Source organism: Lissotriton helveticus, chromosome 2_1 (assembly GCF_964261635.1).
Source record: "Lissotriton helveticus chromosome 2_1, aLisHel1.1, whole genome shotgun sequence".
Taxonomy (NCBI): domain Eukaryota; kingdom Metazoa; phylum Chordata; class Amphibia; order Caudata; family Salamandridae; genus Lissotriton; species Lissotriton helveticus.
In genome coordinates, this window is record NC_136059.1 from 1,849,526,658 (window position 1) to 1,849,550,949 (window position 24,292).

The window sequence follows — 24,292 nt, forward strand, 5'->3', positions numbered from 1 at the left end:
AGGAAGAGGAGGAAGAGGAGGAAGAGCATGAGTTTTTGCCAGAGGAGCCCAGGAGGTACAATCGACAGGAGAATTATATCTGGCAATTCTACAGAATTCCTGAGGGGCAAAAGAAAGTGAATGCTCGTTACGTGTTTTGCCGCATATGCGGTGACAGATTGTCAAGGGGCACTGATAAAAAATATAGTTATGGCAATCATACTATGCATCGGCATATGAGTAGGTGGCACCCAAATAACTATAGTGCTGCCCAGCTACGTGACCAACAACAAAATCCCCTCCAAATGGCAAGAAGATCGGTGGTTCCAGAGGTGTCGGGACCAGAGGCGAGGGAGGTGATTGCAAACATCCAAATGTTGTTTGGGCACGTAAAACAAGTGTGCGTGGAATGTGGCGCTTTCATCTGCTACAGAGAAAGTAGCATCACTTTGATTTTGCGAGCAATTCAAAATCATATTAATGTTTGCACAAGACGCACCAAAAAATAAATTCTTTTTTTTTTTTTGCTCCTGTTGAGCCCTTTATAATGGATCGTTTTTGTTTCCCCCCCCCCAAAAAAACCAAAAAAATTTTTAAAACGTTCAGAAAATACAAAAAAAGTAAAAAAATGTTCAAAAAATACTAAAAAAAATATAAAACAACAAAAACATAAAAAAAAAAGTTCTTTTCAGAACTAACTCCCCATTATAAAAAAATTGGTAGAATATTTGGAACTCTGCCAACCTGTATTTCTCTTAGTTCGCTCCCGGAGCGCTACCCGGTACGCGTACCGGAAGCTAACCAAAAAAATATTTTTTAAAAAAGAACAGTAACTATAAGGGAAGGAAATACACAGTTATGTTAAAAGAAAGACAGCTCTAGGGAGTAAACTAAGGATACTGTTACCTACAATCCACTGTTGATGATTTCACATATTACATCATTCATGACATGGTCAGTAACATCAACAAATATTTTCCATAGCAACCACCTCTTGGAGAAACTCTGGTGTTTGCAAATTCACACAACAATGTTGCAATTGAACTCTGAACTCTCAGTGCACCTGCATATCCAGTGCTTTCTTTCATTTAATGATTTTTTATTGACCACTCAAAATACATCTTTCAAAGAACACATCTCTACACCCTAACTTTCTGTTTTCATCAATCAAAATCCACCAATCACTGTTACTACTTCATGAACACAGAAACTCCACAGTTTTTTTCATTTCAAACTCACATTTTTTCAACTGCCATTTCATTGCCACACTTCATCTGACTGCAGGAGAACCTTCTCTCACCATGTTTTCTGTCTGGATTGTTGGTCATAGTTATATTCACTGGGCTCAAAGGTACGTTGAAAGCAGGAATTTACCTAACCTCAATTTACAAGATGTGGAAATTAAGTGGTTTGGCCAGAGAGGATTAAAATGTCACCAATTGATACCATTGGTGAAAACCTTTATGCATTTGCCAAAACCTGACCTGTTAATTGTGCACTGTGGAGGTAATGACTTGGGCACTTTGACTGGTGTAGGTCTGGAAATGCTTTTAAAGGACACCTTTGAGCAATTAATGGCACTTTTTCCTCAGACTGCCTTGGTATATTCAAATATATGCCAAAGACAGAAATGGAGGTGGTCAAACCAATTTTGTCCACAAATTGAGAAGTCGAGGAAGCATGTAAACAAATCTGTTTCAGCTTACATGAGAGACCATGGAATGGGCTCCCTGTACAACAATAACTTGCGTTACTACATGCAAGATATCTACAGAGGAGATGGAGTTCACTTCTCAGATGAGGGCAACAGAGTTTTCACTCTGAATTTAAAAATGTGCATTGGTACCTACTTATAAGTACCTAAATGTACCATAAACCCAAAAGCTCTTCTCAGAGCTACCCTACATCTAATCACTCACAATTATTTTTTTACTCTAACTATTTTCACTAATTTTCAACAAAATACGCTCCCTGGTGCGCTACCCGGTACGCGTACCGGGAGCTAACCTCGCGAAATTTTAAAAAAAAATGTTTTTTTTTCCGCACATATGGGCCTCCTCAGCCACCCTCACAAAACCTAGGGGGTCAAGATAAGTCTACCGTGCCCCCTTCTACCCATTCTGAACATTATTTGCCCTCCATCTTGTATCATAATTCGACCGAAACACAAAATGGTGGACTCCCGTTACGCTTAAGGTTCGCGTACCAGGGCGCTCACCGGTTCGCGTACCGGGTCGCTTCCTGGGAAGCGCACCATCAAAAAAGGTGGGAAAGTAGTTCACAGAAAAGCCACTGGAGACAATTTCACCAAATATAGAATAGCTCATACTACATACCAATCCCTACCATTTTCACAAATTTGATTGGAATTCCATTTAGCCATTTAGCCTGTAGTCCTCTCTAAATACCGTGAGGTAAATTACTTCACAAAACACATCTGAAGTGTTGGAATTGACAACCAATTAAAATGTTACTTTCATTTTCTACTTTTTTTACCTGACATTTGATTGGTTATGTACCCGAATATATATAAAGGAAGAGAAGGAAACACAGCCATTTTGACTACTACTTCCTGGTGTACATTTCATTTGGATTTTCATTAATAACTTCAACTTCTTTTTAAAGGTAAGTTTTTATTTTTAAAACTGAAGTATATTGTGCACTTTAAGTTAATATGGCAAACTTTTTCTGTTAGTTATATACTATCCCTCTGTAGTACTTATAAATTTAGATACACTTTTTTATATTCCTACTTCCACTCTGATACTATACACTGCCCAAAGATAAATTCTCTGATAAAAACTGCCTATCTAAAATTAATCCCAACAGTGCCCTACCTCTACTAATATATATTTTTTTTATGCAAATTTCAGGAAAAATGGAAAGTGAACAAAACATTTCATTTGAAATTATCCTTCCAGAGTCCAACACAGAAATCATTGATCCAAATGAGATTGAATTTATGGATGAAACATGGGACCAAGAACTACTGCAATGTGTGCAAGCAGTAGATAACCTCCTTGCAAATGAGGACATTTTACAACCTCAGAGACTACAATCTATATTCCATGATTATGAAATTTCTGACAATGAAATGTTAGAAAGTTTAATAAATTATGAAACACAATAAAAAAAGTTTAAAAAAAAAAAAAAAATCAACAAAACCAACAATCAATTAACATACAGCATTTGAAAAGTCTATCATTCATTTTTTATTGTGATACGCTCCCCAGTACGCTTCCCGGTTCGCGTACCGGGCGCTAACCACGAAAAAAAACAAAAAAAAATTTTTTTTTTTTTTGCTTAGCGGGGCCCCTTTAAAGCCTCCACATCAAACCTAGGGGGTCAGGGAGTATCTACTATGCCCCCTTAAGGTCATTTGCCCCTTCGCTTTTGACCTCCTCTTGTCTCTCGATCCTACCGAGAGACAAGATGGCGGCCGCTCCGGACTGTTTAGAATGTTGACAGACACCGGAGAGCCAATCAACTTCGCTACGCGAAGTTCCGTTACGCGTCAAGTACGCGTACCGGGGCGCTGCCTGGTCCGCTCTTACAGATATATATCTTTTTTTGAACGTTATTTTCTCAAAATCCACTGCAGCACATATATTGAGACCTACAAAAGGCACATCGGGCTACCAGTCCCTACAATTTTGCCAAGTTTCGTGCAAATCCATTCAGCCGTTCGGGCTAAAAGTGAGGCTAACCGCCCTATGGAAAACTCAATGTTAAAAACACGTTTTGGGACCCCCCTTTTTTCTCGGCCCCCCCTGGACCAACTCCCCCCAAATTTCCAGTGGCTGCTCAGAAACAAAATGTTCCATTTTCCAGAAAATTTCAGCCAATTCCGTCCACAAACGCCAAAGTTATTAGACATAGAATTTTCAAAAATCCCATAGGGAAAAAATCCTAACTATATATACCTACTGGCGACCGCCAGTAGGTAATATATATATATATATATATATATATATATATATATATTTTTTTTTTTTCCTTTAGTCAACACATATTAATGAAGTATTTCCACGTGGCAGAAACTTGTTACTCTCAGCAAAAAACGTATTTAATGTGCGGGTGCCAAGGTCTTTCGTTCAAGGAAGTGCAGATTTAATGTGTACAGTAATGGCCCCATTATTGTCACAATGTTCTTTTTCCCATGCCAGGTTTCAAAACGAGGTTACTCCCTTGGAAAACGCCCAACATAAGTTCAGCACTGGCTTCCAGACTGGATAAGGCCGTAAACATTCTTGCAAACACTTCGATGTTACGGGAAGCTTAAAAAAACAGTAGGCTTAATCTATATTTGATTATTAGTTAATAGCTTCATAACTATACATGTGGTTGTTAACATGGCACTTCTTAGGAATGAAAGTACTATTGCTAATGCACGTGTGTAGCCTGAACTTTCCAAAAAGACCGAAAGGCGATATTTTAACAGGTACAGTACAAAGTTAACGATCAATAATGTTATGTCAGATAGAATCAAGTGACATCATACAGTTATATTGAAATTCATCGCCGGCATATTGTGTATCTGATCTTCCACAATTAATTGTTAATTATTAATAAAGAACAGAGCCTGCAAGTTTGAACGCAAAATGTATTACAATGGTAACCTTTCAATCAAGGGAACACTTCACGTCTATTCCTAATGCTTCGTTTTACATTTAAATAATCTTCCTCCACAACGAGCAATCTAATCAGTTCTCATTCTTTTAGGTCGAGAATGCAAGAAAAGACTACAATATGCAGATATTTCGAATTACCGAAGACCTCTCGGCTCTCCAAATGGTATGTGCTATTAGATGCAGTGATGTAGTTGTGAGTTGCAAATGTGACAACATATAATGTGAAATTAGGTACAGCTGCAGTGATCCAATTCACATTTCTGAACTCTGGATTATAACAGCAATGGAATCCTAGCAATAGACTTCATAAGCCTTTACTAGCTCAGTGATCTGAGAATTTCTTGCACTGAGGCCACATATCGAAGAGTGCAGCGAGAGTCTTTGAAATGATATAAAAGATAAGTGATTTTGGGAGAAATGTCTACTGCCGGTGCTTTTAGTAAGAATGATTATTTTTTTTAAAGTTCATCCGATCAGTTATGTAGTAAATGTGGCTGACAGCATTGTTTTTACCTGTTTTTAATAGTAAACTTTGAAGGCAAAATGTAGCCTCAATCATAGCATACATATAAAGTGCAAAACTGCACGATGCAATTTTATGAATTCAAGAAGCTGCCAGCTTCCGATCGTGCTCTGCAGGGTCGGTTGGCTCTGTTTTTTTTTTTTTTTTTTTTTTTTTTAACTCATCTAGAATTAAACCTGTACATAACTCCCTGGCACCTGGGCAGATACTTTGTTAGATTTGTAGCTGCTATTCCTTACCCTTGCATTGTTATGTTTTGGTGCTCCATTCAATCCAGATATGAAACGTTTCTAACTTTCTTTGTAGGCAAAATTAGCAAGATAGGAAAGTAATTACTCTTACTAACAAACAAGATCCACTGCTATGCTCTCCAGGCCAAACCAACCAGCCTTTTGCCTTGAACCCAGTCTCACCAACTGACACGGAAACCCTTTTGCGATCTTTAAAACAAATAGGTTAACCTGTGGGATACATTTAGAATACTGCTTCTAGTGAGCTTGCACTGGTGCTCACCCCTCCTATTAGTTATTTTTTACACTTTTCCATTCTGTATAAAAAAGGGAATGGCTATTTCACTATTTAAAAAAACTGTTCTACACACCACAGATTTGACTGCTTTTTACCTTGAATGGCATAGCAAATATATTGAAAACATTGTCTTGGCCCTGTTTCAGAAATATGTGGACATTAATAACTGCCTTTCTCCCAAAAGCAGACAGGATGTCATCCCCAGCATGCCATAGAAAATATCTTAATTGATTTCTGGTATTATACCCTTCACCCTCTCTGCTCTTGTATTGTTTTGTGTGAATCTTCCAACAAAGGCCAAAGTAACAAAATATGGGCATCAGTGTAATGTTCAATGCAGCTTTTTCCACTAGCTGACTAAACTGATGCTTATTTTACAACTTCTTGCTGATGAGTGTGAGTATCAATTCTAGACTTGATTGCTGCAAAAGCCTTCATGCTGAGAAACTAAGCAACGGGATATACGCTGCAGCGGTTTACCAACCGTTACTATGACAGACACACCAGTATTATTCACGAAAACCACATTCACGCCACAACAGGGCATTAACGGACAATTTTGATTTAAATGGTATTTTATACCTTCACACCGTTGAGGACTTTTGATGAAGGGCAAAGCCTGAAATGCATTGGGCATATTTTCGTTGAGAAGAATTGTAAAAATGGAATAATAAAATTCAGAGTTTTAAATGAAAAAGACATCAGAAAGAAACTAAAATATAAGAAATTTCTTGGAATTACACAGATTACCTTTTCAATTATTTGAATATTGCATATCAGAATGCAGATTGGGTATGCTCTCCACATGTTGGGGATGTCAGATTTGATCAGTCCCTTCTTTGCAACCAGTTAAGATTATATTTGTTTCAACCAGCCTGACTCCGTATTTTCTCATGAATGCTTCTACGTGCAGATTCCTCACATCTTGAAACTCCTCTAAGCTTCTGGCTGGGTCCAGGCAGAATGGCTCTCCTGCTCCACTAACCGGTGTACGGCTCTGTTTTGACCCTGGGATTCACACTCAAATATGTCATCCCGCTGTTGTGTAAGATGCCACCCCAACCCACTGACATGATCTCCTTTTTTCCTTCCTCTTTCAATGAAGAGCTGAAGTTGTCCTGCTCAAAGCATTTTTTCCAAACAAAATTGTTTTACAGAAGTGTCTCAGAAATGTCTCCCCCCAAAATGTCAGTATAAATGCCATTTCTCTAGCAGACTGTCCCATACATTAACAGTCTCTGGAGATGGAGGCCCAAACATAACTCCAAGTCATGAGAGATATGCAATCGCATGCATACATAGGCCATCAAAAAGCTAGAGGTGAAGCTCTTTGTGGCTCTGGTGTGAGATGAGTCCTGGGAGAAGTGGCATTGGTCAAGATCCATGTCTTGCTCCAGGTCCCTCTCTGGCTCTCCCTCAACCAGTAAATCCTTGAAGTAAAATACCTTAAACACTAAAGTGAAGAAGTCCTCCAAGCACCTTCTTGAGAGGTAGCTAAACTAGATTTGGTGGAGATTCCATCGATTCTGGACTCAGCCCTAGTGCTGCTCTGGACATGAGGCCCCTCCTCCACTTCATAATCCCAGACACTGGTGCTGATCCCACTTAGACAGTAGCCTTCAACAAGGCCCTGCTGGCTCTTTTCCACTCTACTCTGGTTCAGGTTCCCTCTTTTATGCCCATAGACCCAGTGAAGCGTAGGTCTTGCTTCTACAGGTAGTTACATCCATGGTGCCGGTCAAACCTACTCCAGCAATTCCTCTTGCATTTCTTATGCCACTAGTGCTAACTGTGGATCTGGTTCATGATTTAGCACTTTCTAAAGCCTAAAACCATTCTAAGCAGACCTAGACCTAAAGATTAAAAATTTGTAGCGGAAATGTCCCTTTCTCTTATAGTGAATACTTTCGCAGATTTGGGGAACCTTTCCGTTGGATTCAGACCCCGTTCAGAAGCCCAGCATTGTTTATCATGGCACTGATGTTAGCAGTGATTAAATCCATCCTCTCCTCCCACCCTTCTTTCACTGGTACAGGTGCTGGTGACTACCTGGACCTGCAGAACACAATTGACCTGGACACTTCCCCGGAGGTGGATGTGGATTGTCCTTCGGTACCTCCCGCTGAAGAATTTACCTCTTTCACACCTGTCTTGCCTGCAAAAGTCCTTGAGGTGCCATTGGCTGTGAAAAGAACAAAGTCCCTCCTCTCAGAGATTTTGCAGCCCTCTTCTAGGGAGTTGAGCCATTGCTCCCCTTTAACGACGTGCTGAGTAACCCATTTTGGTTGCATGGAGCAAACCAAGGGTGATATGCAGAGTCGCTCAATGCCATCTCACTGTTTCTCAGAACCCAGAATTCTTGACGGTTCATCCCTTCACAGAGATCCTTATTGGTCAAATTTTTGACTAGCCTTCCATCAAATTTTCCCACATCTTCATGAAGTGCACTGAATGTTCTCAGTAAATATACAAGACACATTTCTTCATGTACCAGTTGCAAAAGAGGTTTCGGATTGGGTTGCTCCCACTACCACAACAAGTTCTGGCTTACAATATGAAATAAGGTCCTCAATCATTCTCCAAGTGCATGGCAGTGGTAGCAGCAACTCTGAAACACAAAGTAATCATTGTATGTCTGAATCTAGGGGGTTGTGGAAGACAAACTAGCATTTAATCTACAAAAAGATCACCTGACAGCTTTTATTTTCTTGATCTTGGTCTGCTGATAAACTCTTCCAAAGTGATCCTCCATCCTGTTCATTGTATCCATTATTTGGTGACAGCACGCCAAAGCTCCGCACCTCTACATGGCAACTTTGTTACCACTGCAAAAATGGAAAAATCTCACATTGAGTGTGAGTGTCCAGAGCCCTTGTCCACATGGAATGCTCTTTTTATAGACATTGACAATGCTTTTTCTTCAAACCTATTACTTCCTGATGTGATTCAGAAGAAGAGTTACTCCAAGATGGCAAAAATCCTGATTACTCTGTTCTGGCCGATAAAAATAATGCTTCAATTGTCATTCTAACCACAGGGAAGACGTGCCTACTTGGTTGACCCTTCTCACAAGTCTGGTGAGGAAGATCCTCTATGCCAGGATGCCAGTATTGACCTTGACCTCTCTTCTCCTGCATACCTTTAAATATGACCTCTTGAACTCTCCATGACTGCATGAGCAACTTGAAGGAGTTCAATTGTCTTTCCACTCAATCTTCATAAACCTTTAAGGGAAAGAGGTGCTGCATCTGCTGCGTCCAAGGGCCTGGACCTCAGCAAATGCCCAGGAAAGAAAGTTCTACATTTATGTTGTTTATTTGACAAAATTAAGCCTTGAGTTTTTATCCATAAAAGTGCATTTGACGGGGTATTGTCTTGCCTGGGGCGGGTGTTGGGCTGGGACCTCCCGGTGGATCCTCGACTAATCCTCCTTCATGGCACGGAAGACATCGGGGTAACAGATATAAAAGACACCTTCTATTCCTGTGTCTCACATTGGCCAAGTGTGACATTGCACAGCATTGGAGGTCCTCCTCTCCCATGGGGTGGCGGCTTGGAAATCAGCCCTAGATAAATGTATGTCGGCTGAAGTTGCGGTGTTTCAGGCACGGGGCTGCACACAGAAAAATGGGAAGATCTGGACCAAATGGGCTGAATATCGGGGCATTGACCTGTCCATCCTTTCACAGTCGGCGAATCCAGACCCAATTGAAAGACTCAATTTCAATCAATCAATTTATTTATTTATGATTTTGGAACTCACATGAGATCCACATAAAAGAGCAACGTAAGAGAAAATTACAATTACATTCAAATACAAATACGGTGGAGAAGCAAAAAAGCAATTTCATATCCATTAATATAAGTCTAGAAAACATTTAAAAAAGTTAAAAATTCTATAGCAAAACATTTCATTAGGGGGATTGTAAATGGCATCTATTGAAGAGCTGGCAGTCGAAATACTTAATTGTAAACAAATTGGTCTCAACCACTTTCGTCGGTATAACAATAGAGCCGGGCATACAAAAAGAATATGAACGATGTCCTGGATCAAATTATTACACTAGTTGCACATTGCTGAGGAACCATACCATCTGGATAATAAATTGTTCAAAGGGAGAAGGTCCTGTCTCAAAAGCAACTTGAAGGAGTTCAATTGTCTTTCCACTCAATCTTCATAAACCTTTAAGGGAAAGAGGTGCTGCATCTGCTGCGTCCAAGGGCCTGGACCTAAGCAAATGCCCAGGAAAGAAAGTTCTACATTTATGTTGTTTATTTGACAAAATTAAGCCTTGAGTTTTTATCCATAAAAGTGCATTTGACGGGGTATTGTCTTGCCTGGGGCGGGTGTTGGGCTGGGACCTTCCGGTGGATCGTCGACTAATCCTCCTTCATGGCACGGAAGACATCGGGATAACAGATATAAAAGACACCTTCTATTCCTGTGTCTCACATTGGCCAAGCGTGACATTGCACAGCATTGGAGGTCCTCCTCTCCCATTGGGTGGCGGCTTGGAAATCAGCCCTAGATAAATGTACGTCGGCTGAAGTTGCGGTGTTTCAGGCACGGGGCTGCCCACAGAAACATGGGAAGATCTGGACCAAATGGGCTGAATACCGGGGCATTGACCTGTCCATCCTTTCACAGTCGGCGAATCCAGACCCAATTGAAAGACTCAATTTCAATCAATCAATTTATTTATTTATGATTTTGGAACTCACATGAGATCCACATAAAAGAGCAACGTAAGAGAAAATTACAATTACATTCAAATACAAATACGGTGGAGAAGCAAAAAAGCAATTTCATATCCATTAATATAAGTCTAGAAAACATTTAAAAAAGTTAAAAATTCTATAGCAAAACATTTCATTAGGGGGATTGTAAATGGCATCTATTAAAGAGCTGGCAGTCGAAATACTTAATTGTAAACAAATTGGTCTCAACCACTTTCGTCGGTATAACAATAGAGCCGGGCATACAAAAAGAATATGAACGATGTCCTGGATCAAATCTTTACACTGGTTGCACATTGCTGAGGAACCAAACCATCTGGATAATAAATTGTTCAAAGGGAGAAGGTCCTGTCTCAAAAGGAACCAAAAGCGCCGTATACCATGAGGAAGGTTCCAAGAGGCATAAGGTTGCATGTTTCTAAATAAGTAGGATCCAATGACCGATGAGACACCTTTCTTTAAGATACGGTTATCCTTATCCATCCCAAAACTTAGATTCCATGTAGCCAGTCTTAGAAATTGAATTGAAAGACTCATCATTAATGACTCCACAATCTAATATGCTTATTGGTTCCATGGCAGTGGACATACCTTTATGTTTGTGTGTGTATTTATTGCTCCCTGTGGGAAGTGTGGTGCAGGGTTGGGGGGGGGGGGGGGAGCGAGAGGGGTGGGATGTTAGATCAAATGTTTTACAGGTGCAGTCCTCTCTGGTATCTTTTGTATTTACATTCCGTCATTTGTCTGTATAATGTTTATTGGGGGTTCGCCCTCTGGGTGTTATAAACTCAATGACATTTGTTGTAAAAAAAAAAAGTTCATTTGAATACCATCACTGTATAGAGGAGAAGTCAGGTGTTCTATTTGTACGCCCCCTGTGGTCTAATATTTCTTAATAGGTCTTAAAAAGGTTTTCCCTCCAGTTATAAAACCTGCTCCTCCCCAGAAAATAAATAGTACCCTCTTCAAATTAATGGGACTTCTTATAGAATCCTTGCACAAATGAGATCTCCAACATTTGTCATTGAAAGTAGCTTCTTTTAAGGCCACAACTTTAGGCTCTTGCTTTGTTATGCTTTTCCACCAAAGCAAGGAATCTCTAACAACTCACCATTCATTCCGTTATAAAATTATCTTGGAATACCTTCTCAATCAGACAGTCACATTCTAATCTATTTTCCGGACCCTTCTTTTGAAGCAGAAGAGGGTTTTCACTCCTTAGATGTTAAAAGGTATATAAACTTCTGATGGATACTTCTAACTGCAGATTCCCCTGTGAGAAAACTTCCCAGATACCGGACTGGTATACAGAAACCTATCTTCAGCAAGTGGTAATGTGTGGTTCCATACTCCCCCTGCAGTGACAGAGCGGTACATATGAGCCACCCCGGTGCCCTAGTCTTCCGACACAGATCAAAAGCTACTTTCCCAATTTCATCGTCTTCCAGAAACATCTAATAAAAAAAATCAGCATGCTAGGGAATAATGATCCCACCCAAATTACAGGTTTCAAACCATCCTGCAACTGCAGAAAACAGATTTTGGTCACAGACCTGCACAAGATGTCTGGTGTTTGTGCTTGAGCCACGACTCAAGGTCATGTGACAAATGTGCCCTCATGCACTTCAAAACAATCCGAGAGGTGAAGTTATACTTCACCAAACAGAACTCATAGTCACAGTCTTTGTATACGTCCTGCTTCAAGTGGTGGGCGCATACTCTGTCCTGCTCCCAAGGCTGTTCCTGTGAGCAGTCAATGTCCCATTCAAAATCCTCTGGTAAGTCAAAATCAGAGTCCAAGAACAAACATAAAAAACAGAAGCGGGTCTTGATACCATCCTCCAATTCTGAACCTAAAGAGAAGGATTGAAGTGAGTATGTCATGATGTGAGTTGCTCACCTTCGAGTTCTATGGTCACTGAGCTGATTCCTCAGCTAATCCCAGTGAGCCCAGTGTTTCCCAGGCTATAGCAGATTGAAACCTTCAAGGAGGCCATGCTGCATGTTTTAGTAATCCTTACAGTTCCCTCTAGCTTGCCCTCTGGACCCAAGAAACTGCAGAATGCCCTAGTCGGGTTACTGCTGGCAGATCTGTCCTCCGGCTGTGTGACCTGCTTCGGGCCCTGTATCAACACCAGTACAGGCTTCCACTCTGGTCCAGTACCTGTGCCAGTCCCTTCCATGTCAGCACCATTGGTGCCAGGAGTGGATTTGTTGCTGATATCAATGTTAGTCACCAAACTGACTTTGGGCTAATCTCGACAGATGTCGCACTACAAGATCACAGAAGTGCAACCAGTTTACATACACCATGGCTCTGACCAGGTGCCTCTACTATGGCGTACACTTCAGCAAATGCTTCATTATAATTTTGGCTCTGAATCAGATCAAGGGACACCCCTGAAATGTAGATGATTTCAAAATCTTTTCAGTCCTAATTTTCTGCTCTTGCCTCCTTGCCCTTAAGAAGGCTGGAAAGACATTATTTAGGATGGAGAGTCCCATTGGTTCTACTCTGTATTGTTTCCATTGATAAAGCTGTGTGTTAAAGGAAGTTGTCAAGGAATTTAGGTTTCAGTATCTCCCACCTGGGACAGAGTACTTTAAATGTTCCTTGGTCTTTCCTGCTTTACGTACCCTAGAAGCTTCAAGAATGACTTGAAATAGATATACACCAAACTGGTTCCTTTTTTTCTGCACTATTGACTCCGATCTGGAGCTTGCTCTCTGAGAGAAAGATTGTGTGAAAATTCTTCATGCAGAAAAAAATGAAGTGCATTGCTGTGTCCTCACCGCAAAGCATTCTGGCTTCAAGTCCTGTAGAGACTGTGAGAGCCAGATGTCTATCACCAACCTCTCTACTCCATTTGTCTTTGATGTTTGAGGTTGGGCCATGACACCAAATCATATGAGTCCTTCCTCAGCATGCACCCCAAGCGATCAAGGAGCGGGAGACCCAGCTGTTTATGACTCGGAACCATGACAAAAAAGAGGCACACTTTGCTCACTGGCCAACACGAGGGCACCTTGCTTCCACTTCCCCCGTAAAAAAGAGGAACCCTAAGTAGCACAAGAAGCATTCAAAAGGTGAGTCTCCTAGGCTCCCTTTAACTTCCACAGGCTCTTAATCCTTGGGGCCAGATTAAGTAGCAGTGAAGCTATCGGGCCTGCCATATGACTCCCCCCTGGCACCCCGTGTCAGCTCTCGAGCCACCAGGCCTCCACCACCGCCGCTGGTACTGTTACACTCAGATTTTCTGTCTCTAAGGTCCGATCCAGCAGCGTTTCTGCATGCTATGTAGAACATTTTTGCTTTGCCACTGCCTGCTGGGGCGTGCCTTTGACCAATGGGGCTGTATGCTTGTCTATATTTATGCCTACTGCTCGGGAGCTGGTTGGATTCGCACCTCTGTCTCCCATCGCCGGCCAGGTACCCCTCCATGATGCACGCTGTAACGAGTTGGCGGTCTTGAACTCCAGAAGACGATTATGAATTGGTGAACTAATTTCGACTTCACCACTGGGACCATTTGGTGGCCATGCGAATGTGCTGATGACGTCCACATTATGCTATTAAGTAGCCAGAACTTATCGCGCAATTAATTATTATTTTTTGCGTGTCCGAATATTGATTGTCGAGCATCTGGATTTTTAACTGAATTATCTTTTTGAATCCAAAGTTAAAGATCTCTTGCACAAGAACATTTTCCAGTCCTGAAGATGACCGTTAAATAATGTATCGGTCGAAACGCCGTCGACGCTTTCCTGTGGCTTGATTTATTATAAGGACACAGTATCTATGTTTTGGGTGTTTCTTTTTGCTTCTGTGATGTGTATTGTTGTTGCCACCTGTCTGGTTTATATGTATTGTTTTTTGTACACCAGCTTTTTTCTTGCTTGAGATTATTTATATGTTGAAATGAAACTTTCTGAATTGTTGGAGTAAAATAAATGTATATTTTTTGATACCATGAGGCTGTTGTGAAGGGCTTCTCTATAACTTATATTGGATATCTTTCCAATCTTTTATTTTTAATTTTTCCTTTCCCCCTGAGCCTTTTTGTTTGATATAACAGGTACCCCTCCAGGCACCAGTACAGAGAAAATTTGCACCACCTCTACTGTGACTGGTTCCACCTCCAAGGCCACCGACGCTGCCTCCTCCACCACCTGCACACGACTTGACTCCGCCTGTGCTGCTTCAGGATCCCCATGTAGTAAAACCTGTACCCCAGCATAGTTCCAGAAAAGAGGCCCAAAGATTATTGGAGGAAGAGGCATGCCTCCATCAGGGCATTTCCTATGGGCAAACGATCCATGAGACATCAAGACTAATATTCTAACAGAGGTCCTTCTACCTTTGACACAAACCTTGAAGCCTTAGTTCTCTTTTTATGATGCCCTATTGAAACCAGTCCTGGTGGTGTGGGAGAAGCCCGCTTCAGCACGGCAGTAAGCAGGTTAGTGGCAAGGGGCAGTCATCCATCACCAGGCGATCCACCCTTATTCTTGTCTGCTCACCCATCCCGGAGAGTCTGGTTAATCAGGCTTCTTGGTTTTTTGGTGGCAAGTGTCGGGGTCTTAGCCTAGGACACTAGAATTGTTGGGGCAAGAAAGTTTTCTTAGCTGGAAGTATTGCATTAAAATGTAAATGCCACCTGCCTCCGAGCAAGCTATGCTCATGCCCTATGGGACATGTCCCAACTAGTCCTCCCCTGGGTCCCTGATGGTATTGAAAGTTAACAAAGAAGGTTAGAATGCTTTATAACACATCATTATGTCTGGCCTTGACACTACTGACTAAGTAGCCCATGGTAGGGGGTTCCCAGTAGTGTTCAGCCATCATGCTTGCTTGACTTTGCACAATATGGTTCTCCACGTATGTGCAAGCCACTACATTTTGATGGAGACCCCATTTGAGGATAAACTGAACTCAGTTCTGGAGCAATTTAAGTTTAGCAATTCTATTGCCAGATCCTTAGGCCTCCAACACTCTTAACTTCAGTGCAATTATAGGCACTTTCATTGCGTTTGAATCTTCTCCGGAGGGTTCAGCTTTCACCAGCAGCTCTTCAACAAGACCCAGGCACATAAGCCCCCAAACCCTCTAATTATACAACAGAGAGGCAGAGACAAAAGAATACACTGCAAATCCCTCCATCTAGATTTCTTCTCCTCCTCCTCCTCCTCCTCCTCCTCCTCCTTCTCTTCCTCCCCGATACCACATGCTAGCAGACAGTTTGGTTCTGCCAACACACCAGGAGTCTGTGGAAAGCTGTGTGTCATCCTTTCTACCAGCTGGAAGGCAGTTACTCTGACCAGAGCGTCCTACAGAAGTGGCTATACCCTACCCTTCATTCTGGCTTCTTCCCTCCTCCCAATCCGAAGACCCTCTTTCCATCTTGCAGCAAGAAATTAAAGCACTCCTTCTGAAAGGAGCGGTTGAGTTAATGCCAGAGCAGGAGATTGGGTAGGAATGCTTTTCACAGTACTTCCTTGTTCTCCAGAAGCATGACAATCTGTGTCCGATCCTACACCTAAGGACCCTGAACCTTTACCTCAGGAAGGAGAAGTTCAAGACCCTGATCTTAACTCTGTTCCTGTTGGTGTGTTATGTAGTGGGTTCCACCCTCACCAGATTGCAGTATTTCCATCTGCACCTCGAGTCTTCACCAAGGTGGTGGCAATGATTGTGGCTCATCTCAGATGGCTAGGTATTCTAATTTTGATACCTGTACAAATCGCTGCTCAGGGCAAGTCGCCATATTTGGGGGTCGCACCATCTGCAGTCAAAACCATAACTGCTTGCTGGCTTTTTCAATAAACAAATCCAAATCTGACCTGTAGCTCTCCCAGTGTCTCCTGTTCATAGGACTGGTTCTGAAAACTACTATTTTCCATGCCTTTCCTCCCCTTCAGAGGATACACAACATGTGGAAGAGGATCTCATCCTTCTTACAAGACGCAGGCGTTCCAATCCTGAGATTATTTGCCTGCTATATCTGCCAGCTTCTAGTATCCCTCTGGTCACACATACAAGTTGGGACTCTTCAGTGATGCCTTCACAGGCTATGGTTCCAGAACAGGGAAAATCTGTCAAACACCATCGTGGTCTCGCAGGTCGCTGTGGTGGATGTGGGGAAATGAGGTGAACCTTCTCCAAGGGAGTCCCCCATCAACCATGTTCATAGTAGTAACAGATATCCCACTCCAATGTGGCGGCTCATGTGAAGATCACGGTTCTCTGGTCTCTGGAGACGCAGGTACTTCAACCTGCTAGAGCTGCTGGTTATTTGGCTGGCACTCAAGGCCTCCTTCCCTCCATCTAGGTTGGTATGTCTGTTCAGTTCTTGATGGACATTACAATTTCAATGTGGTATGTGATCAAACACGGAGGGGAGAAAGGTCTCAACTCCTATTTCTAGAGGCATTTAGGGTTTGGTCTTGGGCACACCATCACTGGATTTGGTTAACAGCCAGTCATCTGGCAGGGTCTCCGAATGTCAGAGACTACAGCTTAAGCCGGTGTTATATTGCTGGTCATAAGTGGCATCTTCTGCCGGAAGTAATCCTGGACATCGTCGCCAAGTGGGGCAATCTTATGATGGACTTGTTCACCTTCTCAGGAAATACTCAGAACCAGCTGTTCTGTGCCTTTCAGTGTCTGTTGAGGAGAGCTATGGGGGACACTTTTTCAATTGAGGTGGATCTTTCAGCTGCACCATGTGTTCCCCCTCATACCCTTGGCGACTCAGGCCTGATCTTGGAGTATATTCCATTCTAATTGCCCTGGATTGGCTGAGGAGAGTGTGCAGATCTTCTGTGCTTCTCTCTTAACCCCCCCCCCCCCACACACACACAGACACTCCGATTGCCATCCAGGCTTAACCTTTTCTCTCAGTCAGAGGGGATGGTCTCACCCCAATCTCTGAGGCCTTAATGCCTGAAGATTGACAGGGACAGATAATTAAGCTCCTTTAATTTGCCACCAGTGGTGGTGGATGTCATTCTGTATGCTTGTTGCGCCTTCACAAACTGGGAGGTGGAACAATTTTGTTTCATGGTGCACAGACAACAATGTGAACCCTTTACATGTCTAACTATCAGAGGTCCTTCAGTTTACACTCTCTCTAACTCAGAGGTGTGCAGTGGCCACTGTAAAAGGGTATTTGGCTGTGTTGGCATTTCTCTGTCTCTCAGGCCAACCTTTTCTCACCAGGCCCCCTATTGAATGAAGTTCCTTAAGGGGTGAACTGATCTGTACCATCCAACTCCTTTTGTCAAGCCCCAGTGGGACCTAAATCTTGTTTTAACATTTTTGATGGGGTTTCATTTGAACTCTTTCACAGTTTCCCGTTGCACTTGTTAACCATAAAGACAGTGTTTTTGCTTACCTTCACTTCGGCAATGCAGGTCAGTAGGCTGCAGACCCTGAATGCCCGCCTGCCGTTTACAACATATTTTCCTGACAGACCGGTGTTGGGAATCAGGGTTGCTTTCTTTTCAAAAGTGGTTACTTCCTTCCACCTAGGTCATCCCTTTACCATCCCATACTTTTATCCACCACTCCATCTCTCAAAGGAGGAGGAACAGCTGCATCTCCTGGCTCTTTGGCGTGCAGTCATGTTTTTTATCTTGACCATACTAGAAACATCAGATTGGATGACCAACTCTTTGTCAGTTACTGTGGCAGTAGAAGAGGTAAGGCAGTACAGAAACAGTCATTATCCCTCAGGATTACCCTTTGTATCAAAATGTGCTATGCACTTGCCAAAAAGGAGACACCTGAAGGTGTCTTCGGCACTCGTGAGAGGCACTTCTGTTGCAGAAATCTGCTAGGTGTGGACATGGGCATCCTTACACACTTTCACTAAACATTGCTTCTTGAGCTTAGAGGTTTTTACGAATTGGAATATTTCCAGATTCATGCCACTATTCACCCTTTAACCATTCATCAGTCCTTCTCTGGGAAATGCACTACTTGAGAACCTATTCAACAGGTGAGGAATCTACAGGTAGAAGTAGCCATCAGAAGAAAAAGTTACTTACATTCGCTAACGATCTTCCTGATGGATACTCAATCTACCTGCAGATTCCTAACCAATTGCACGCACATCCCTGTATGATAGATGTAAGTATAAGGATAGATTAAAATAGTTTACATTTGAAATCCGGTGCTGCACTTAATATATTTGATGTTTTTCTGTCTGCTCACCTTAAGGGCTTGGAAAAAATGGGACAGAAACTAATGTTGTTGCACCGAGGTGGCCACTATGTGGCTTCAGTGATGTCATCTTCTGGTGTTGATGCGAAGGTAGCACCCTCAAACATCATCGACCTTTGAAACAATCTGGATCCAGTCTGACACTTGGAGTTATTCAACAGCTAATGAATCTGCAGGTAGACTGGATATCCACCAGAAAGAATGTTACCGAAGGCAAGTGATTTTTTCTTTAACATAATTTCAAGGGGACTTATAATTGCCTAATCCTGATATTTGTTTACCTCCACAAAATATGGTGTATAGCAATTTAGGCAGAATGGTTTGCATTTATAAACCCTCTGAATTTTCTAGGAGTGTGGAGACATGCAAAGCCAAATGGAACGTGCCATACGAGAGAAGCGAGCCGCTGAAGAAGAGCTCGAAAAGGTAAGCATGCTAGTTATCTCTGTAGTTATTGTTTAATATGACCATTTTAAGGCGCTAACACTCATTTGGTTGTGGAAATGATATGCTACTACAATAGGACTTATGGTAATATCTTTAGGAAATCAAATGACATCTGTTGTTTTCCAACTATACTAGCCATTACCTGTAAGGTGCCATTTTCTCCCAAAAATGATTGAGGCTTTTTAGGAATTCATTAAAAAAGATAAACTGCATGACAATGGAAGTTGGTTTTTAACTTCCTCCAGATATTACATAGCTGCTCATGGGTCATAACACTGATGGTTTATTACATTGTCACATTTTCTAATCATGCTTGCCCCACTATATGCAAAGGCTTGGAGAAACCTTGTATTTTTGTATGTATATCAGATATAACAATGAAGTGTATTTTTTTATTGTATTTGCATTGTGTTATTTAACACCTTGCGTGCGGCGCCAATTTCCCCCCGGTGCTGGACATTCCAGAACAGGGTGTGGTCGTGACGGAACCATTCCGTCATCAGCACAGCTCAACCGTGACTGATGACGGAATGGTTCCGTCACAAGCATCGAAGGGGTTAAAATTGATGCAAAGTATTGGTATATAATATTAGTCTCCTGCCCTGGTGTTGTGGGAAACACTATCAAGGTGTATTTCAAATGCACTCTGTTATGTCAGCAGCTTTTCAAGCTTTGCATATGTTGCATTCCAATGAAGACAAAGGCAACCGTCATCTGTCCGGAGTGGTAAGGGCAGAATTCTCTAGCTACATTTTCAGATAGAAAAGATGTTATTTTAATTTGAATGTGACACAAACGCTTTATTGCTTACTGAGGCTAGATATACCCAAGGAGCCATCCTGAACTGGATTTCCTTCTACCTCCCTGACAGAATAAACATCTTCTTACTCCCCGTACCACCTCCGCCCACAGAAGTAACAGGTTACCCTATTCCTAGTCCTCCCTCACCTAGACTATGTAAACTTACTGTAGCTAAGTACCCACTCTTTCTGCTCTGCAACCTCCATGGAACCAAGGATACATTAGCAAGACAACTAGCACATCCCACACGCCACTCCATCCCACCAAGCATGTAACTGCCTACTCATGGCCCAGGCTATTCTGCTTCAAGGCATCCTTTATTGAGCACATGGCTATGTTTATCAATCTTCAAACACTTGAGAAATAAAAATCTTCACTTTTGAGGGACACTCCTCCCCACCACACCACCCAACTAGAAGACCTTTCTTGGTGGAATCTCATTTTCCATACAGGTAGTAGAATTATGGAATTCACTCCTGTTAGGGACATGAACTAGTAACCCCATCTGAAATTCAGGATAGCAATAAAGACTTGGGGCCAGATGTAGGAAGCCTAATTCCGGTCAGTAACGGCCGAAATGACCGAATTTCGTCCGTTACCGACCGGAATTAGGCTTTTCCTATGTAGGGGCCTAAATTAAGGATTCGGTAATTTACTGAATCGGTAATTTAAGGAATCGGTAAATTACCGAATTCTTAAATACCGATTCGATAAATTACCGAAGCCTGATATGTAGGGAGCACTCAAATGAGTGATTTTCCCATTTTAGGATTCGTTATTTACCACCAACTACAAGTTGGTGGTAAATAATGAAAACCTTTGAAAAGGCTTTTTTTTTTGCTTTTCCAACAGTGCCATGTTGATGACATACATGCACTTAGAGCATGTATGTCTGCAACATGTGCACCCATACACAATTGAGGGGTGCAATAGGGTGTCAAAGTGACACCCTGCCACCCTTCAATGTTTTCCCCCTTTTACCGAATCGGTACTTACCGATTCGGTAATTGACATTCATTCCTATGGGCCTCCAGGCCCATAGGAATGAATGGCAATTACCGAATCGGTAATTACCGAATCGGTAATTTTTAACCTACATACCATTTTCCGAATTTAAAATACCGAATCGGTATGATTCGGTATTTTAGAGTCGGTAAAATGGAATTACCTACATCTGGCCCTTGTCTCCTTTCATATAGATGATTTACGAATGTGCAGACCAACAACCTGAATCTGAACTGACCACACTTGTTACCTACACCTTCCCATATAGACACAACAATGTTATATAAGAATTACCATTCCACTACCTACTAAAGTGAACTGATGTGACACAAAAAGACCACCACCCTGGTCATCAGGCATGACGCCAATCTAGTACATGATACCTCTGGCATGCTTCATTCAACCTATGCATCTGAAATTGTACACATACTCAGGTGAAATACAATTGATTTTCAAACGTATTACTGCTAGGGAATCTTCGTATATCACCACAGATGCTCAAGATCCCCTTCCTTTAATGCTGACTATTGTCTAAAAATAGATGTCTTCATATTTTTTAAGCCCAATGTAACCAAAACTGAGCTGTTGAATACAAGAAATGCTATGTATCATTGGTCCCCCTTCTCATCCTGGCTAGAGTTATGCGCAACTCTGTACATTTGTGCACAACTGCCTGTCTTCGATAGGTCCCTAGAGCCTCAGATCTCAAATATGGTGAGGTCCTGTTTCTGGTAGGTCAAGCGACTGAAGGCAGTGCTCCCTTATAAAACCTCAGAACATCTTTTCTGATGGATACTTCTAACTGTAGATGATTCCTTCCCTTAGAATACTCTGCAGGCACTAGAGTGGATCTGGCAAAGGTCTGGTGCGGTGTTGTGTGGCACCGAACCACCTCAGAAGTGATGGAGTGGAGCTGCATTTAAGTGTCAGCCCTGCGCAATGACGTCAGTGCCTTTCTGTGAAGAAAGCATTTATTATGGAGTTGTTGTGTGACCCCACTGTGTAATAAACTCACAAACCTGTCTTGGGTCCAGTCAGGCTTGTATGCAAAAACATAGCTAATCCTTGGGTAGCTGTGAATTCGAACTGTCAGGCTTTGTCAAAGGAACAAGTGAAAAGCATTCAGAAGTACCAAAACATCAGAACAAGAAAGAAACCCATCACAAAGGAAATCCAACACCAATTTATAAAAATAACTTTTATTTTTCAGAATTCGTAGACTCAAAAATAAATAAAATTCACTGGAGTGTTCTGGAAATATAAGTTAATAAGCAAACAATAAATCACTGCTTTTCATTCAAATTCCAAATAAGCATTTTTGACTACCATGGTTCGTGGTTACTTGAACACTTTTGTAAAGATGTTTTAAGTGATTACTCTAGCCCGCTTTCGATAACCAACTCCAGCAGGGAGCGAATGACAGGGACTTAGCAGGACAGTTACCTTGCAGTCAAGACGGTTTCCAGTCCAGTTCCAGGTTCTGTGGGCAGTGGAAGGGTCCTGATGTAAGGGATACAGGATGCTGATCCAGTGACGGGGTCTTCCTAGAACCACCCCTTGGTCCACGAACACGGTGAGGCATCTTTGGCCACAGGGGTTGTTGTCCCTCGAAGTCTGGTTTAATTCCAGCCAAAAACCAGTTGCTATTGGTCTACTGGTCCCCAGAAGCTGTATGTCACCAATCCCAAAAGTCAAGACCCAGGTGTAGTCCCACTCCAGGATGCGGTTCCGGTCTCACTCCAGAGGCCTTTCTTATGAGAGGTCTGCCTTGTGATTAGAGTCCTCTGGGAAGTCCAAATCGAAGTGAAGTCTAAATGCAAACATACAAAGCAAAGCGGGAGTCGACCCCATCCTGCCACTTCGTGTCCAAGGAGAAGACATGTGGACATCAAGATGTTAGTCTCCTTTGTGGTCCCTGGTCCCCCAGCTAATCCAGGTGCACCCCAAGGTTCCTGTACCATTGGCAATGCTGCTGCAAATCGAGGTATTCAAAGAGGCCTTATGGCTTATCTTGGACCCCAAGGATTTGCAGGGGCCTCTATTCAGATTACTACCAGTGTGGCACTCTTCAGCACTGACTAACTCCCTTGGAACTTGGTCCAGGCCCAGTGCTGACTCTGGTACTGACGCTAACTCTTACACCTGGACCCAAAAGCGCAAAGACCTGCGTCTAGCCTACAGAGCCACTGGAGTGAAGCTGTGCAAAAGTGCCACTGACAATACAAGACAGCAGTTTAGTAGAGAACGCACATCTTTACTGCAATATGACCTACCAATGTAGAAGGGTTATTGATGGGAGGGCATGGAGGGCATTCAGCGGTGTGGTGGACCAGAGCATCAACAAAGCCTATCCTGATGTCCTGGCATAAAACATCTCCAGTCTCACACAGTGTGTCTGTATGATCTAGAGAGAAGAAAGTTACACACCACGTATAAATACACCAGACAACACCTTAGGCATACATTAAAATGTGTGTTCTGTTCATGGGCAAGAAGTGAAAACATGTAAACAGCACAATAGCAGCACAGTCTGAAGTCAGGTATTCTCTCCACCCTGTATCGCTGTTTGAAGCCTGGACCACAGCAAAAGTCGAAAGGCTAGAACTGTTTTTAAATCTAGCCTAGGCGTTGTCTACGAAACATGCTTTATTCACTCTATGGGCTTTGACCACGCCCACTGCTTTTCATTTGTTCTTTCCTGTGCCTTTCTAAATTCCTTACTTTTGCTTGGTAAATTGTTAATTATTACATGCTGATGTTACATTTGCCTGTATGTACAGAGTTTAAAACACACTAATGTTAAATTAATTACTATTTATTCTTTTCTTAGTGTGCTGCTGTTTTCAGGAATCATTTTGTTTTTTGTTAATTCAAGTTTATTACGTTTTGGCTTGTGTCTTATTTAGGAACATGTTTGTCATGACTACTTATTAGACCATTATAGAGTCTGTGATGGCTTCTAATTATGTTAAAACTTTAGTATTTGTACTAAGTTTTCAAGTTCTTTGGATAAAATGTCTTAGATGTGCCTTTAAACATTAGTGAAACCTCTTATTTATCTTCAGTTATTATTTTAGATATAATTGGCACATGTTGTGGGTGAGGAGAAAGTTGATTTAAGGGTTCTCAGGCAAATGCATAGTTTCTTTATTGACATTTGTACAGTGGCTTATTTAATAGAAGTGCATGAATAAATCATTTGTTAAATCCCATTGTACAGTAGGCATGCAGCATTTTCCTCACAATTAAATGCTTGAAATGGGTTTGTCTTCATGGCTGTGGTCAAATTCTATATCTTTCCTTTTTAATTCCTATCATTACTCTTCTTAGAAAGTGGGCAAGGGAATTATCCTTCTTAAATATATACAGCCTGATGCATGTTGGAGAATTGTAAGAGCCATTTCAGTTTTTTCTCCA

The 24,292-nt window shown here is 42.0% G+C and overlaps 1 protein-coding gene across 2 annotated transcripts in view; it reads left to right on the forward strand.

Annotated features, from left to right (window-relative positions):
• Positions 1-24,292, forward strand: part of SCLT1 (sodium channel and clathrin linker 1) — a 558,774-nt gene that overhangs the window by 307,883 nt on the left and 226,599 nt on the right. For both annotated transcript variants that reach the window (XM_078677643.1, XM_078677642.1), the window contains exons 13-14: positions 4,702-4,773; positions 18,974-19,048. In XM_078677643.1, coding sequence (XP_078533769.1) covers positions 4,702-4,773; positions 18,974-19,048 — 147 coding nt within the window. The remainder of the gene's footprint in view (positions 1-4,701; positions 4,774-18,973; positions 19,049-24,292) is intronic.